The 19,077-nt window shown below is 45.3% G+C and overlaps 1 protein-coding gene across 11 annotated transcripts in view; it reads right to left on the bottom strand.

Annotated features, from left to right (window-relative positions):
• Positions 1–19,077, bottom strand: part of FHOD3 (formin homology 2 domain containing 3) — a 553,244-nt gene that overhangs the window by 491,791 nt on the left and 42,376 nt on the right. For all 11 annotated transcript variants that reach the window (XM_044447289.1, XM_044447292.1, XM_044447291.1 and 8 more), the window contains exon 3: positions 4,954–5,060. In XM_044447289.1, coding sequence (XP_044303224.1) covers positions 4,954–5,060 — 107 coding nt within the window. The remainder of the gene's footprint in view (positions 1–4,953; positions 5,061–19,077) is intronic.

The following is a 19,077-nucleotide window of genomic DNA, read 5'->3' as shown; positions in this document are numbered from 1 at the left end:
CCTCATTTTATCAGCTGTAGGGACCTTAATAGTACCTACAAAACCTTTAATTCTTTGCTCCCTTCACATTTTTATTTTTAATTTAAAAAATGAAAAAATCAGGGCATCGGATTCTGCTTCCTGTTCTGAGCATGCCACTGTTTATCAGGCAGGAAAAGAAAAAAGATTTACTTCCTGACCCAACGAATCCACTTACATCCACACAAAACTTTCCCTTTTGCTTTCTCTCCCCATCTCTCTACTCCCACCCACAAGCCTTGCTATCATCTATGCCCCATTTCTCTTTCATTGCTATTGCTCCCACTTCCCCATCCCTTGCTGCCTTCATTCATTCCCTTCTGAGCCCTTATTCTTTCCTCCCACTCTCTTATTTTGCTATTTCTTCTTCCTCCTAAGCACAGCTTCACTTCCTCTCCCTTCTCCTTTTCTTCTTATTTCCCTCTCCCTCCTAGCCTCTAGCCTTACTACTTCTTTCTCCACACTTCTTTTGACTAGCCAGACCCTCATAGCACTGTGTTACTAGCCACATCCTCTATGAGAGCCTTTTTGTAGTGGTCCTCACAGCAGTTCTCCAAATCCCCAAGTGTGACTCAGGATGGGAACCCCCTTGTTTTATCATAACTATGTCCTTCTTTTCTAGTTGTACCTCATCTGGGGTACTGTGTCCAGTTTTGGGCACCATAGTTTAAGAAAGATGCAAACAAACTGGAAAGGGTTTAGAGACTGGAAAGAGGGCCCTTGAGTAACTGAACAGCTGTCACAAAGAGGAAGGACGAGATCTCTTCTCATTCAACCCAGAATGCAGCATCCAGAATAACAGGCTCAAGTTACAAAAAGCCAGTATAAATGGAACCAATTACCCTGGGAGATTGTGGGTGCTCCCACACTAGAAGCCTTCAAGATGCAACTGGACAGCTATCTTAGAGGGATGGTTTTACTTGGTGTTCTACACTGGGGACAGGGAGCACCCAATGGCCTTCTAACCCCTTCCAGTTCTACTATGCTATTATTCTTTGCTCCTTTGCATATTCAAGGGCTAGGCATTATTTATTTATATATTTATTTAAGGCTTTTATACACTATTCACCTACTGACATTTTGGGACAGTTTACAACAAAGCAACAGATAAAATAGAGCACAGAATCCAATAATTCAGTATTATAAAAACCAATTAAATATTAAAATAATGGGAAAATACAAAGGTTTTCACCAGGCACCAAAAAGGAAAAAGCATCAGCACCAGACAAACCTCTCTGGGGAGCCTATTCAATAATCGGGGCACCACTGCAGAGAAGGCCCTTCTCCAGGTAGCCACCCTCCTGATCTCTTTCATGGACGGCTCCCGAAGAAGGACTTACACCTCAGATCTGAAGGGGTGGGAGGGCAAATAGGGAAGGAAGCACTCCTTCAGGTATCTAGGGCCCAAACTGTTTAGTGGTTTATAGGTCATCACCAGCACCTTAAATTGAGCCCGGACTTCAATTGGTAGTCAGTGTAAGTGGTAAAGGACCGGCGTTATATACGAATGCCTGTTTCCATTAATATCCTGGCAGCTCTTTTCTGAACCAGCTGAAGTATCTGGACCATCTGGACCCACATAAAGCGCATTGCAATAATCCAGTCAGGAAGTTACCAAAGCATGGGTCACCATTGCTAGGCATTGTTCATTCAGGAAATGGCGCAGTTTGTAAATCAGCTGAAGCAGAAGAAAAGTGCTCCTCACAACTGCTGCTACCTGAGATTCCAGTGACAGCTCTGGGTTGAGGAGCACTCCCAAACTGCACACCCTGTCCTTTAGGGGGAGTGCAACCCCATCCAGAACAGGGCTAATGTCATTTACCTGGAAGGCTGAACTGCCCACCAACAGGACCTCCAACTTGTCTGGATTAAGCCTCAATTTGTTGGCCCACATCCAGTCCATCAACCCAGCCAGACACTGGTTAAAAGCTGCCGTGGCGCAGAGCCATAATCCCTCAGCACCACCTTCTGGAAAAGGCCAGTCAAGTAGGAGTAGAACCACTGCAAAGCAGTACCTCCAACTCCCAACCTGACCAGCCTGTCCCGAAGGATACCATTGTTGATGTTATTGAAAGCTGCTGAGAGGTCCAGGAGAATCAACGGAGCCACATTCCCCCTCTCCCTCTCCTGCACAGGTCGTCATACAGGGCGACCAAGGCAGTTTCAGTTCAACAGCCAGGCATGAAGCCAAATTGAAATGGTCTAGATGGTCAGTTTTCTCCAAGAGCACCTGGAGTTGTTCAGCCACCACCCATTCACGCACCTTGCCCAAAAACAGGATATTAGCCACCAACTAATAGTTAGTGGCTATCTCTGGGTCCAGGATCGCTCTTTCCAGGACAGGCCAAATCTCCACCTTCTTCAAGGGGGCAGGGACCTGATCCTCCCTCAGAGAGATGTTGATAACTTCCTGGACCGAGCTGCATATCCCGTCTTTGTCTCTGATGAGCAACAAGGGGCAAAAGTACAGCAGACAATTGGTGGGTCAAACTAGTCCCAACACTTTGTCCAAATCCTCAGGCCACAACAATTGAAATTCATTCAATAAAGATGGACCAGATGGTGTTCTGGACATTTCCCAATCTAAAACCACATCAACTGTGGAGTCCAGCTCATGGCAAATCTGAGTGATTTTATCCCTAATATGCTGGGCAAAGTCATCACAGCAACCTACTGATGGGGCGATAAAGTTCTTTTTAGGCCCCCGGTGTAATAGGCCCTGCACCACCTGGAAGAGCTCTGCTAGACAGCATTGTGAGGAGGCAATGGAAGTGGAGAATTGCTTCTTCACCGCCCTCACCACCACAGCATAGGCTCAATAATGAGCTCTGATGCATGTTCAGTCAGTTCAGTCAAGGAATTTCCTCTACTTACACTCTAGTCGTCTCCCAACTTGCTTCATCGCCTGCAATTCAGGCATACACCATGGTGTCATGCGAGTTCTGCATGGTGGGAGAGGATGCTTAGCAGTGATCATGTCGATTGCCTGGGCCATGCCCATTCTACAAATCAGCCAGGGCAACGACAGGGATGCCAACCCTATTAACTGGAAAATCTCCCAGAGTCCTCAGGAATCCATCACGATCCATATGATTCTGGGGGTGGACCAGTCTGCACTCTTACAGAAGGAGAAATTGGCCCTGAGTTCAAACCTCACGAGGAAGTGATCTGACCATGACAGAAGAGTTAAGATCAAATTTCTCACTTCCAGATCAGCATCACCCTGCCTCATCGAGAAAACCAGGTCCAGAGTGTGACCTCTTTCATGCGCTGGGTCAGTGACATGTTGAGACAGCCTCATGGCTGTCATGGTGGCCATGAAGTCCTGAGCTGCCCCAGTCTGAGCAGCCTTGGCATGGAGATTGAAGTCCCCCAGGACAAATATCCTGGGGGTCCTCAACACCAGGTCCAAGATGATCTCCATCAGCTCAGGGAGGAAGTCCATTGGGCAGAAGGGTGCATGGTACACCAACAGAATCCCTAATCTGTCCCGATCACCCAGCACCAGGTACAGATCCTCTAGACATGGCCTCAAGGGGGCAGGAAGCCCCGTGAGAGAAACTGAATTAAGGCCACACCCCCTCTCCCTCCCCCCCCCCCTCCCCCTAGGCAAGGCTGGTGCTGCACCAGAAAACTGGATGGGCACAGCTGGGTGAACAGCATGCCTCCCGCATAGCACATGTTCAAGCATAGCACACATAAGAGGGTAACTGTAATTTTAATATCTGAGTTTTCAGACGTATGAGCTTACATAGGTCTGAAAACTCAGTTAATGAGGTAGAACTGCAGCAAGCACTTGGAGACAATTATAAATTTGCACATGTACTAACAGTCTGTGTAATATGCATAAAAACAATCCCCACTGTGTCCCTGAGTAGCACAATCAAATTTTCTTACAATTTCTGGTTCAGCAATCCCATTTTCCAAATGAGCCTGATTTTGATTTTTCTCTAATTTCTAGTTTCCTATCCTTGACAACCAGGCAAAATGGAAACTAAAAGACAAAATCAGAGTGTGGTGATAAAATAGAGGAGAGAGACAGTTGTCTTGAGTAGCATTTTCAAGAGTTATGGCTGACAGTAACTGCGATTTTTTAAAATTGCAGCATTTTCACCTAAAATTGGCTTTGAAAATTGTCAGTGGCGCTTATATGTGAAAATACTGAACCCAGAAGCAACAGTTAGTATTATTTAATATTTAATTCTTATTAACAATGTGGTAAAAATTGGTAGGCAAATAATGCTCCTAGATTGATCTACAGCTGACAATCTGACTCAGATCTCAAGGGGTGGGAGGGTACAAAAGGGAGAAGGTGCTTCTTCAGGTATCCAGGACCAAAGCCATTTAGGGCTTTATAGGTCATCACCAGCACCTTAAATTGGGCCCGGACTTCAATTGGTAGCCATTGTATGTGATAGAGGACCAGCGTTACATGTGAATACCTGCTGGTTATGCATCACCCTGGAGGGAGGTCTTAAGTGGAAACTCACAAAGCTTTCTCCTTAACCCTATGATACTCAACATTTTTATGGGTGAAACACAGAAAGCATCTCTAAGTTGGACTATTGCAATCCACTCTAGATGGGGCTGTCCATGAAGATTGTTCAAAAACTGCAACTAGTGCAAAACACAGTATCCAGAAAAACAACAGGGAAAAGAAGGTCTGAACACATACTTTTGGCCTGCTTCCATTGGATGTCTATATGCTTCAGAGTCCAATACAAAATGTTGATTTTAACCTATATAACCCAGCGACTTCTGAGTGTAATACTGAATGGAATAGCATATAAGTATTTAGTTTTCCTTCTGAATTCTTAAAACACTACATTTACTGAGCATTTAAATCTCAAAGAATAATGTTCTAAAATGCCACAGTTTTCAAATACTGCTGTAAATGTTAGTTCTTCTGTGACTAAAAATAAAAGAGTTACTTACCCAGAATCCTCCTGGAAACCTTCCAACTCATCCTTTTGCTCAGCTAAGGTAGATTCTAAATCCAAGTAGGTACCATTGTGAGACAGTTGCAATGTACAGTCATCAAGCTGAAAGAGAAAGAATGCAAAAGACTATACTTCACTGTGGTAAGGCTTCAGTCACAAAGAGCATTATATATATTTACCGGAAAAACAGAAAAATCCAATTATTGTTTTTGCCCCAATTCAAGGACATATTTTCTTAATGCTGACCTTTAACTTTCCCTTCAAATATTAAGATAAACACTGCCTACTTTCCCAACTGAAGGATAACAAGATCTAAAACAGGGGTTTCTGATTCTGACCACTACAGGAACCTCAAATAATCATAGTTTGTTTTCCTTTATTATACTTAGGTGTAATACCTATTCAGTCATTACTAAAAACCTGATCCTAAACTAGGACATGCTTTTGGAACTTAAACTGAATTTAAAAACTATGATTATGTTAACTACAGTTAACAAACAGAACAGAGTATGACCAAAGCACTGCTTTTCTGTTAAAATAGAAACATAGAAACATAGAAACAGAGCAAGTCAGAAGGGGCCTCCCGGGCCATCTAGTTTGACCTCTGGCACCAGTCAGCTCTGCTCATGATATACCCACCATGTGGACATCCAGCCCATCCTTCAACACCCGCACCGATGGGGCCTAAGCGACCTCCCATGGAAGCCCATTCCACACCCTCGGGGTCCTGACTTTCAGGAAGTGCTTCCTGGCATCCAAAGGGAACCTTGGCTCCCTGAGCTTTGCTCCGTTGGAGCGTGTCCTGCCTTCCTCTGCAGGGGAGAACAGGTCTCTACCCATCTCCATGTGACATCCCCTCACATACCTGTATGTCACCAACATATCCCCTCTGAGTCTCCTCTTCTCCAGGCTGAAGAGACCCAGTTCCCTCAGTCTCACTTCATACCCCATCCCCTTCAAAACGGCCACCAACCTTGTGGCCCTATGCTGCACTGACTCCAACCTGGCTATATCCTTTCTGTAATGAGGGGCCCAAAACTGAACACAATACTCCAGTTGCGGGCGCACCAGAGTCGTGTAGAGTGGTAGTAATACCTCTCTTGATCTGCAAGCCACACTTCTGGCTATGCAACCAAGGGTGACGTTCTCCCTCTTGACCACCGCATCACACTGCTGACTCATGTTTAGCCTGCAGTCAACAAGCACCCCAGGGTCATTTTCACAAGTGATGCTCTCCAGCCACTTGTCACCTAACCTGTACTTAGGACACCCATTCCTGTGTCCCAAGTGCAAGACCTTGCACTTATCCACACTGAACACCATCCTGTTGTCTCCTGCCCACTTCCATAGTCTGTCTAGATCCTTTTGGATCTGGAGTACCTGCTCCTCAGTTGTGGCCACTGCTCCAGTTTTAGTGTCGTCTGCAAATTTGATCAGCAGACTGTTCACCCCTTCTTCCATGTTGTTAATGCAAAGATTAAACAGGATTGGCCCAGGACAGAGCCCTGGGGGACCCCGCTTGTCACTGGCCGCCATCCCGATGATTCCCTGCTAATGGTTACCTTCTGCTTTCCGTCAGTCAACCATGGCCTAATCCACCGAACAGTGCTTTGGTGTATCCCAAAACTACTCAGTTTCTCCACCAGGTTATCACGGGGCACTTTGTCAAAGGCCTTGCTGAAATCCAGGTATATCACATCCACTGCATCCCCTCCATCTAGCCATCTCGAAACCTTGTCACAGAATTCCACAAGGTTTTTCTGGCAGGACCTGGTTTGCGGAAGCCGTGTTGTGTGGCCGTCAGCCTCCCGTCCCTATCTAGCATCACTAGATCTCTATTATGAGCCTTTCCATTGTTTTTCCTACAATGGACGTAAGGCTAACCAGTCTGTAATTCCCTATGTCCCTTCTACTACCATTTTGAAAACTGGGCCACTGATGCCACCCTCCATTCCTCTGAAACTTCACCCGTTCTCCACAAAGTCTCAAAAATGGAGGCCAGTGGGCGCGAGAGAACCCCTGCCAACTCTCTATGTACTCTTGGGTGAAACCTGGTAGGGCCTGACGCCTTTGTAATGTCCAATGCCCTGAGGAGCCCATCGAGTTCAAGGGGGCTGACTCTAATCTGTGCCCCTAAGTCCCCAGCCTCATCTAATCTCCTATGCAGATATCCCCTGTCCTGCTTTGAGGAGAACACAGAGCCAAAATAGTCATTTAGCATCGGTGCCTGTTCCCGCATATCAGTCACTGGATCTCCTTCCTCCTTATTTAGTGGTCCCACCACTTGTCTCCCCTTTCTCTTCCTATTTACATGCTGAAAGAAGCCCTTTTTGTTGCTCTTGATATTCTTGGCAAGTCTCAGCTGCTAATCAGCCTTAGCCTTGCGAAGAATCCTTCTGCAACGGGCCTCCTCCTCCCGGTATACCCTTTAGTCTATTTCCCCCAGTACCCATTTCCTACGGAGGTTCCTCTTTCGTCTAATCCCTCTAACCACCTCCTTTCACATCCATGGCAGCGCTCTCCTCCGCCTCCCCACCTTACTGACTAGAGGTATCGTCAAGGCTTGCGCCTCCAAAACCTCCCTTTTGAGTGCTATCCACCCCTCCTCAACTCGCTTACCTTCCAGTAACCTATCCCAGGAGACTTTCCCCAGCCTGGCCTTCAGTTGGCCAAAGTTGGCCCTCTCGAAGTCCCAGCTTCTAGTGCTCGACCTGCTGCACATCCCCAGTCCCCTGATCTCAAAGCAAAGGATGGAATGATCACTCGCATCGAGAGCTCCCCTAATCTGTACCTCATCTATCAGCTCCTCCCTATTGGTCAAGACCAAGTCAAGGATGTTTCCCCATCTCGTCGCCTTTCGGACCGTGTGTGTGAAAAACTCTCCCTCTATAGCTTCTAGGAAGCGATGTGACCTGGCTGTCACCGCCGAGTGAGTCTCCCAAATAATATCTGGTCGATTGAAATCTCCCATAATTACTGTGTCTCTCCCCCGAGATATCCTTAGAATCTGGTCTGTCAGGACATCATCCAGGGTCTCAAATTGACCTGGAGGGCGATAACATACCCCCACTGTCAGGTCTCTTTCCCTGTCAAAACCCCGAAGTTTCACCCAGACTGCCTCTACCGAATCCCCATCTGTGCTGCATTCTATCTCACTGCATCCTATCCCTTCCCTGACGTATAAAGCCATGCCCCCACCCCTCTTTCCCTTCCTGTCCTTTCTAAAAAGGTGATACCCTTCTATGTTCACATTCCAGACTTGCCTTTCATCCCACCAAGTTTCTCTGATCCCCGCCAGGTCATACCCTCCTATTCCCAGGAGAGCTTCAAGCTCTTCCTGCTTATTATCCATGCTCCTAGCATTGGTGTACGTGCACCTCAACTCCTTCCAACCGCTTCCTTTCCTTGGAGTTCCCAACCTCCTCCTTCCTCCCATCCTCCCTGATAACTGGCCCCTCTCTGTAGGAGTCCTGTCAGTCCCTGCAGTACCTCTAAAACCCTGCTCCCAGAGCCCTGATCCTCCCCACACACTTGTCTAGTGCAGACACGTTACTGGGGGGCCTGAACCCCCCCCCCCCAGCTCAGTTTAAAGCTTTCTGGACGAAGCTCGCTAGAGCATCTCCAAAGGACCTTTTCCCCATCCTTGTGAGGTGTTACCCATCCCTTGCTAGAAGTCCATTGGCAAGAAGCCGAGTGCCATGGTCGAGGAACCCAAAGCGTTCCTTCTGGCACCACACCCTAATCCAGTTGTTCACCTCAAAGGCCCTCCTGGCCCTTCCTGGCCCAAATCCCCCGACGGGTAAGATTGACGAGAAGGCCACTTGGGCCTTCAGCTCCCTGAGTTTCTTCCCCAAGGCCTCAAAGTCCCTGGTGATTGTTGTAACCCCCCTCACAATCGAACATGCAGCTAGGGCATGGCTCGTCACAGGTAAGAAGCATGATCAGAGTGTCCTGTTCGCATAAGAACAAGAACCCCAACGAATGTGCACGCTACGCAAGGCTGACCACAAAGCAGCCTTTGTTGCTACGCTCCAGCATAACGTCACGCCCTGTACACTCGCTTGCTTGCTTTAGCATAAAAAAAATGTGTGCGAATGTAGCTCAGTGGATTTCCCCTATTGTTCGCTGTTATTCAAGCACCTGCATAGCCGTCCGTGTAAAAGAGTATCGATCTGCTCAGTACCACACTCTCACGAGTGCATGGTCCCTGCTGGCAGGTAAATAAATCTCTCGGTAATTCCAACCAGTCTCTGGTCTCGCCTGTAAAACCGCCCCACAACAGTGATCCCAACCACACCCTGCCTGGCCACATCATTTGTGCCCACATGGATCACCAGGAGTGGCTGGTGACCTCCGGAGCGAACAAGATGCTCCACTCTGTCCTTCACATGCCGGATGAGTGCGCCCGGCAGGCAGCAAACTTCCCTTGTCTCCAGGTTGGGGGGGCACACTGCCGCCTCAGTGCCCCTCAGCAGGGAGTCCCCAGCAAAAATCACCCGCCGCCATACCTTCCCGGTGCTTGTGGGCAGCTGTGCCCTGGCCCTCGCCTCTCCTGCAGCAGCCCCCTTGCCGTCTGACATCCCAGGCTGGGGGTCCTGCTGGTCCCCCGAGGCCTCATCAGCCCCAGCCCCCCCAAGTGGAGAGAACCTGTTTCCCAGCTCCAGATTGGTGCCAGAAGAAGGAGGAGGCCGTGCTGGCCTCCTCCTCCTGTGGGTGACATAGCTCCAGGTCTCCGCAGCTGCTCCTCCAGTGGTCTCTCCGTCAACCCTCTGTCCAGAGGGGGGCTGCTCCGGGGAGACCTGGAGAGCTCTCTCGGCCCTCAGGCACCTCACCTCCTCTTCTAGCAGGGTCACCGTCTTGCACCGAGGGCAAGTGTATCCCTGCCTCTCCTGGGGGAGAAGGGCAAACATGTCGCAGCTGTCGCAGCGGACAGCAACACCCGTGACTCCCACCAAGGCCATGTCCTGGTCTGCCACTGGTATCCCTTCTGAGACCTTACCTTGATCCCCTGCCTTGTTTGTCCTGCAGTTCCTCTCACTCGCCCAGTTCTCCCAGACAAAAACCCACTCGCACACACACACAAGGATGAAATAAACTTAAATTTAAATTGGAAGAAAAACAAAGCACAGCACAGTACAGCACAAACAAAACAAACAAACAATCAAACCTCTGTGTCTCAGGGAAGGGAGTCCCTGGACAGCCCGGACTGCAGTTAAGGGACACAGACAAGGGACGACGCCTTGTCAGTCCCTCAGGCTGGTGGCCCCGCCTGTCCACTTCCTCCTGGCCCCTCTAGCTTCTCTGGCCCCACCCCCTTCCTCTCCACTGCTCCTGGCCCTCTGCTCCCCTGCCCAGCTCCTACCTTGCCTTCGCCAGTCCCCTGGCCTCTCAGCACTCTCTCCCAGGCTGTGCCTCTGCTGCTCTCCTGCTCTGCCAAGAGGCCAGAGCCAAAAATATGATGGCAGGGAGATTCCATAAGCATTTATCTTTATCTAATATACTTTCTGGAAGCTCACTAAACTAAAACACAATTTTGAGATCTTAACCAGGATTAAAGCACCAAGTCATAGCTAAGCATTATTTGTGAACCACAAGAACACATTCTGCCTGATGAATTTGATTTCACTGTTTGATTGGGTAACCTCCCAGATGGACTGTAGAAATGCTGTGGGCATAATATGTCTTGATTTCAACAAAGCTCCCCATGATAGTCTGATTATCAAACTAGCTTAAAAGTGGGCTGGATGGAACAATGATCAGGTGGATCCACAGCTGGCTCCAGAATAGGACTCAAAGAGTGCTTATCAGTGACACATTCTCAAAACGGGGAGTGGTAACAAGTGGGGTAGCACAGGGTTCATTCCTGAGCGCACTGCTCTTCAACATTTTCTTTAATTAACAATCTCAGGAAACAATCATCAAATTTGCAGGTGACACAAAACTGAGTGGGATTGCTCATATCCTAGAAGATGATTTAGGGTGATCTTCATAGGGTGGAATGCTGGGTCAAAAAGGGACAAATGTGAAGTTCTGCACTGAGGAAATAAGAAACCAAATGCATCATTACAAGATGGAACCAGCTGCCTAGAGAAGTGGTGGGCTCTCCCACACTAGAGACATTCAGATACTAGACAGACATCTGAGTGGGATGGTGTAACATGGTGTCCTGCAATAGCAGGGGGTTGGACCCATTCGCCTTCATGGCCCCTTCCAACTCTATTATTCCATGATTCTATGAAGATGGGGAATATTTGGCTCAACAATACTGCGAGTGAGAATTTAGTGAGATCCTGGAATTTAATGATATAGTTAATTAATTTTTGCACTGCCCAACAGCAGAAGCTCTCTGGTCAGTTCTTAATTGTTGTAGAACGCAAGCTGAATGAGACAACAATGTGATGTGGTACAAAAAGGGCAAATGCTATTTGAGGTTGCATTCATAAAAATATCACTTTCAAATCACATGAAGTACTAGTTCCCTTTTACTCAGCACTGGTTAGACCTCATCTAGAGTACTGTGTCCAGTTCTGAACACCATAGTTTAAGAAAGATGCAGACAAACTGGAAAGGGTTTAGAGGACAGCAACAAAGATAATCTAGGGACTGGAAACAGAAACCTTCAAGTACTTGAAAGGCTGTCACAAAGGGGAAGGGCAGGATCTCTTCTCCATCAACCCAGAATGCAGCATCCAGAATAATGGGCTCAAGCTACAGAAAGCCAGTATGACAATGGAGCCAATTACCCTGGGAGGTTGTGGGCTCTCCCACAGTAGAGACTTTCAAATGCAACTGGACAGCCATTTGAGAGAGATAGAGTCTTGCAGTGAGCAGGCAGGCTGGACCCAATGGCTCTCTGGCCCCTTCCAGCTCTACTATACTACGAACTTTCTTCATGAGAATGTCTAAATAAATCATAGTTTAAGTTTAAACTACTAGTATTAGTCTTCTAGTAGTAGTCTAATATAACTGAAATACAGGTCTGCTGCAGGCATAATTCTTAACCATTCACTACTAGAGATCACAGTCCTTTTTCATTACCCTACATTCTAAGCTTTAAGAATGTTTAAAACAAACTTATGAAGTTTCAGATATTTATGTCACCAAAGACTGCACATCTTCCTCCAACACATGATTCCAAAGAGCATACACATATAATCAATAAACAAAAAGGATAGATGAGCTGGTTGGTGCACATAAAGTATATGAAATCTGAATTTGTATTATAATAATTACTGCGATTAAAATTTGGAAGAAACCTAGGATTTTGAGCTGTGGCCAGATTTCTTTACCTTCATTATCACTTCTAATGAAGCAGGGTTTGCAGACTTTTAAAACTGTGTATGAACCTGTGAAGTTTGTTAACCAGAGGTAAAATGGTATGAGACACAGCATGAGTTGCCATTGCTCTTATAAACTGCTTTCAATTTTTCAGACAGTAAAAGAGGCAAAATATCATCACACTTACAAGTTGCTGACATACAAGTAACTGTTGTTCTTTCAGTGGTTATCTGTGCATTCACACATATGGACTCTGGCTCTCTGGCTTGTGTCAAGCCTGTTGTCAGGAAGAGTCTACAGCTAAGCATTAATTTGAAGGCAGCCCCTTCCCTTCCTGTTTCCTGAATCCACTCTAACCTCTAGGATCGGTCCGAGTCCCCCATCTCGTTTCAGTACCATGAAGTAGTGATATGGAGATGGTATTTAACACCAGTTAAGTTAAACAAAATTGATGATAACTATTCTAATATTTGTTGGAGATGTGGAAAAGAGATTAGAACTTACAAACATATGTGGTGGGATTGTGATAATATACAAAAGATATGGATTATGGTTTTTAATCAAATTAGAGAAATTCTAGATATTAATCTAGAAATGTCACCAAGAATGCCGTTATTGTTGCTGATTGAAAAACAAGATATAAATTAAGTTAAGAAAGAATTGATCCTAAATCTGATAATGGCAGCCAGGTCAGTAATGGTTAAATACTGAAAACAGAATTGGGTTATACAAAGAAATGAATGGTATAATGAAATATGGAATATGGTTGTTAATGATAAATTGACAACAGAAATAAAAATCAAAAAGGGGATAATAAAAGTAAATAAATATAATGAAATATGGGAAGATTTTGTAAAAGCAGTACTGATGGAAGGGAAAGGATGCAAGCCTCATCAAGAATGTATGAATTTTTGGAGGGGATATGGGTACAACTAAAGTACATTATATATTGTTAACTGTTATAATATATGAAGTGAAATGGAGGTATTAACTGGTTTCCTGGGGAGCGGGTGAAGTTAATTGTTATTTTTAGTTATCAGTTGGGTTGTAGATGCTAATATTATTGATATATTTTGGTATGTATTGTATATCAACTGTATGTATTTATGTTCTGAAATATATATATATATATAAATAAATAAATAAAGGAAGGGGTTCCCACCAGAATGAATCTAGCTTGGAATCTTCCCAACAACAGGCCTCATGCATAAACAGACCTAATATGTGTGATGAAGAACAAATGGTTCACAAAGATGAACAAATAGTCCCTTGGTACAGAATGCTCTCTAAGGACTGAATGCCCCTTGGTGTCAAAGGCTGAGAGGGCCTCTGCCTCAGTAATTAATGGTCTGATGGGTTCGAATGTTCTTGGGATCATCCAGTCCCCTGGTGCCACTGGTAGACCAGAGTTCCCTCTCAGGATTAATCTATCTTTTGGGTCAAAGCATTCTCAGGACTGAACAAGTAACTGGTGTTGATGATAGACTCTCAGGATTTAACAGTCCTTCAAAGGGCCTGAGTGCTTTCTTGGGACTGATCAGGCTTTCACAACACTTTTTCCACACTCAGGCACTTTCCTGGCCATGTGGTCAGGCATTGGAAATCTGCACTTTTCATGGGCGGAAATTTACTTACACAATGAACACATTTTCCAAAGGGTGCTTATGATGCCATCATAGTAGATGGGGAAGGCAGACAGCAAAGAATGGAGAAAGAACTGGTAGAAGGATGCAAAGGATCAGAGAGAAAGCAAGTAGGATTTTTTAAATGGAGTTTACAAGTGAAGAGTGAAAACAGAGTGATGGCAAGATGGCATGATGGAGGCTGAGTCCAAGCAGTAGAAAGTGGTAGAGAGAAAAAGGGTAACACAGTGGTACCTTGGTTCATGAACTTAATCCGTTCCATGACTCTGGTCGCAACCCAAATTGGTCGTGAGCCAAGTCAAATTTCCACATAAGGTTCAATGTAAATAAGGTTAATCTGTTCTGTAACTATTTTTTTTTTTAATCACAAAACGCCCGGGGGAGGGGAGGCAGGTGCAATGGGGGGGAGGCGGGCACGATCGCGGGTGCACTGGGGGGGAGGCGGGCGTGATCACAGGCGTGTGGGGGGGGGGGGGGGGGGGGGGGGGGGGGGAGGTGGGCGCGATCGCGATCGTCACCTGATGCGGAGTTCATGACCTGAGACAAAATTTTTCAGAAATTTCTGTTCACAACCTGATTTGGTTGTGAACTGAGGCGTTTGTGAGCTGAGGTAGCACTGCAGATGCTGAAAAAATACTGAAGTTGAAGGGAGAAGCACTTCCCGATGTAGGCATGACGATGGTCAAAAAGGAACTGAGGGAATAGGCAAGAGCCCCTTCCATGAATGCTTCCATCCAACCGGAAGCTTAGATGTAGAATCCATACGTAAGATGAAGAGACCAGAAAGCAGAACAAATCGTCTCATGGGTTTGGGAAGAACACCACCTTCCCTCAACTGTCTTTCAAGTTCTCAGACCTGCAGCTGGGATGGATTTCCTAGGTGAAGTTTGAACCACTTAGTTCTGGTTTGTGCCATTTTTCAAACCATGGCCAATGCTAGTTCTGAGCATACCAACTACTTTACCAACTATTCATACTAGAGCAGGGGTCTTCAAACTTTTTCACCAGGGGGCCAGTTGAAAGCTGCCGGTGCTGGGTGCATGCTGGAAAGGTGGTACCTGGTGGTGCACATGGGCCTGCCAGGGGGCAGGAGCAGGGGTGGCGCATGCAGGCGCATGCGCTGAGGCAGGCACAGAGCATGCAGTGAGCAGTAGGCGGGCGCGCACTGCGAGGGGAGGCGAGGTGTGGGTGGGCACACATGATGAGGAGAGGCGAGGTGAAGGCGCACGCCATGAGGCAGGCGCACGAGGAAGCAGCTTGCTCGCTTGGAGATCGTTTTTTCTGAGAGAGCAAACTGCTGCCTCCCGCAAGCGGGGTGAGGTAAGCGGTGGTGCGTGCATGCATGGGTCCAAATGGGCATGGTGGACCAGATAAATGGGCATGGCGGGCCAAATCCAGCCCCTGGGCCACAGTTTGAGGACCCATGTACTGGAAATTCTGTCAAAGTTAGGGCCAATAGACAAAGGCTAAACAAATGTATGATAAAATTCACACCTGGTGATCGGACAAATGGATTTGGTAATTCCTCAGTGGCTTTGGATGACAAGACTGCTGACACCTTAGGAATCAGTGAACTAAAATGGACAGGAATGGGTGAATTTAATTCAGATGCCCCAACCACTGGTGCTGAAGAGGCTGAAGTTGACCAGTTCTATGAGGGCCTACAACACCTTCTAGAATTAACACCCCAAAATGATGTCCTTATCATCATGGGGGATTGGAATGCTAAAGTAGGAAGCCAAAAGATAACTGGAATAACAGGCAAGTTTGGCCTTGGAGTACAAAATGAAGCAGGGCACAGGCTGGTAGAATTTTGCCAAGAGAATACGATGGTCATAGCAAACACTCTTTTCCAACACCCAAGAGTCGAAGCGAAAGGCAAGGGAGAAAAGGAAAGATACACCCAATTGAATGCAGAATTCCAGAGAATAGCTAGAAGAGATAAGAATGCCTTCTTAAATGAACAGTGCAAAGAAATAGAAGAAGACAATAGAATAGGGAAGACCAGAGATACCTTCAAGAAAATTGGAGATATGAAGGGAACATTTCAAGCAAAGATGGGCATGATAAAGGACCAAAATGGCAGGGACCTAACAGAGACAGAAGAGATTAAGAAGAGGTGGCAAGTTTACACAGAAGAACTATACAAGAAAGAGCTTAATGTCCCCGATAACCACGATGGAATGGTCACTGACCTCGAGCCAGACATCCTGGAAAGTGAAATCAAATGGGCCTTAGGAAGTCTGAGCAACAACAAAGCCAGTGGAGGCGACATTATTCCAGCTGACCTATTCAAAATCCTAAAAGACAATGCAGTAAAAGTGCTACACTCAATATGCCAGCAAATTTGGAAAACTCAACAGTGGCCACAGGATTGGAAAAGGTCAGTTTACATTCCCATCCCAAAGAAGGGCAATGCCAAAGAATGTTCAAACTACCGCACCATTGCACTCATTTCACATGCTAGCAAAGTGATGCTCAAAATCCTACGAACTAGGCTCCAGCAGTATGTGGACTGAGAACTACCAGAAGTAAAGGCAGGATTTTGAAGAGGGAGAGGAACTGGAGATCAAACTGCCAACATACGCTGGATCATGGAGAAAGCTAGGGAGTTCCAGAAAAACATCTAATTCTGCTTCATTGACTATGCTAAACCCTTTGATTGTGTGAATCACAACAAATTGTGGCAAGTTCTGAAAGAGATGGGAGTACCTGACCATCTTGTCTCTTGAGAAATCTATATGTGGGTCAAGAAGCAACAGTGAGAACTGGACATGGAACCACTGATTGGTTCAAAACTGAGAAAGGAGTCCGGCAAGGCTGTATACTGTCACCCTGCCTATTTAACATGTATGCAGAGCACATCATGAGAAAGGCAGGGCTAGATGAATCACCAGTTGGAATTAGGATTGCTGGGAGAAATATCAACCACCTCAGATATGCTGATGATACCATTCTCATGGAAGAAAGTGAAGAGGAACTAAAGAGCCTCTTGATGCGGGTGAAGGAGGAGAGTGCAAAAGTTGGCTTGAAACTCAACATTAAGAAAACTAAGATCATGGCATCCAGTCCTCTCAATTCCTGGCAGATAGATGGGGAAGAAATGGAGGTGGTGACAGAATTCATTTTCCTGGGCTCCAAGTTCACTGCAGATGGGGACTGCAGCCAAGAAATTAAAAGATGCTTGCTCCTGGGGAGGAAAGCTATGGCAAATCTAGAGAGCATACTAAAAAGCAGAGACATCGTACTGCCAACAAAAGTGCGTATAGTCAAGGCTATGGTTTTCCCAGTTGTAATGTATGGCTGTGAAAGTTGGACCATAAGGAAGGCTGAGCACCAAAGGATTGAGGCCTTTGAATTGTGCTGGAGGAGACTGCTGCGAGTCCCTTGGACTGCAAGGCGATCAAACCAGTCAGTCTTAGAGGAGATCAACCCTGACTGCTCTTTAGAAGGCCAGATCCTGAAGATGAAACTCAAATACTTTGGCCACCTAATGAGAAGGAAGGAGTCCCTGGAGAAGAGCCTAATGTTGGGAACAACAGATGGCAAAAGAAGGGGACGGCAGAGGATGAGGTGGCTAGATGGAGTCATTGAAGCAGTTGGTGTGAGCTTAAGCGGACTCCAGGGGATGGTGGAGCACAGGAAGTCCTGGAGGAATGTTGTCCACGGGGTTGTGATGGGTTGGACACGACTTCGCGACTAACAACAACAACAACATATGTAAATCTATATGAAGTCCCGTTTCTCTAGCCAATAATAAAAAGAGCCCCACGTTTGATAGAAATCAGTATCTTCTTTCTCCTTTAATGACAAAGTCAATCTGTCCATTTCTGCACAGTCCAAGATCTTTTTTAGGATCAGTTCATCAGTGGGTGTTTCTTCACTTTTCCAGTGTTGGGCAAATGCAATCCTCGGCGCAGTAATTACATGTAAAATCAAGTACATTTCTTGTTTCTTGTTCTTATAATGCCTAATAAGAAAACTTTAGGTTTAAAAGCTAAGGATTTTTGTAACATTTCCTCAAGCCATTTATGTATTTTAATCCAATACTTTTTCGCTTTATTGCAAGTCCACCACATATGATAGAAAGTACCCAATTTATGTTTACATTTCCAACATTCATTTGACATATTTGGAAACATCTTGGCTAGTCTATCTGGTGACAAATATCATCTATAAAACATTTTATACAAGTTTTCTATATATCAAGTTGCTAATGTTACCTTAATATTTCTCTCCCACAGCTTTTGCCATTTTTCTAATTCAATATTATATCCAAAATTTTGTTCCCACGTTATCATTGTTTCCTTAACCTGTTCATCTTCCATTCTCCTATCTAGTAAGAAATTATATAGTCTTTTAATCATTTTCTCATCTGATTTAAGCATCACCTGATCAAATGCTGTTAAATCCTTAAAAGCCCCACATTCTATAGTCTTTAGCATATCTCGATTGTATCTGCACCTTATGCCACCAAGAAATATTAGATCCTTGTTCTTGTATTTCTTGATTCAATTTCAATCCTCCATCATTACCCAAAAAGTCGTCCTATCTTACAATCGCTTCAAAGTTCAATGCATTTGGATATACAAGAGCTTTCATAGGTGAAAGCCATCTTGGTAATTTATTATACAATTTTGTCTTTAACTTTTCCCACACCAACATTAATGATTTCCTAATATAGTGACTTAAAAAAGAGTCATGGACCTTAGCTTTTTCATACCACATATAAGCATGCCAACCCATTTGCAAATCATGCCCTTTGAGATACAAGATTCTCTTATTTCTTAAATTTATCCATTTTTTAGCCACATGAAAACAGAAGTGTGATAATACAGCATCCAATCAGGGAGACCAAAGCCCCCATTCTCTTTAGCCTCCTGAAGTATTTTTAGTTTAATCCTTGGTTTCTTCTTTCTCCGTATAAATCTTGAGATTTGAAAATTTAAATCATCAAAAAAATTTCTATCAATTTTTATGGGAATCATTTGGAATAGAAACAAAAGCTTTGGTAATATATTAATTTTAGCTTGTGCTATTCTTCCCAGCAAGGATAATTGCAAATTAGCCCATTTTTCCAAATCACTCTTAATTTCCTTAAATAGTTTATCTTAATTGTCTTCTTTCAGAGTGGTACACTTGGCTGTAAGATAAATTCCTAAATATTTAACCTTTTTAACAATCTGAAAGTCTACTTG

Source organism: Varanus komodoensis, unplaced genomic scaffold (genome assembly GCF_004798865.1).
Source record: "Varanus komodoensis strain SLA01 unplaced genomic scaffold, ASM479886v1 scaffold51, whole genome shotgun sequence".
NCBI lineage: Eukaryota > Metazoa > Chordata > Lepidosauria > Squamata > Varanidae > Varanus > Varanus komodoensis.
This window is presented reverse-complemented; position numbering and strand designations above follow the sequence as displayed.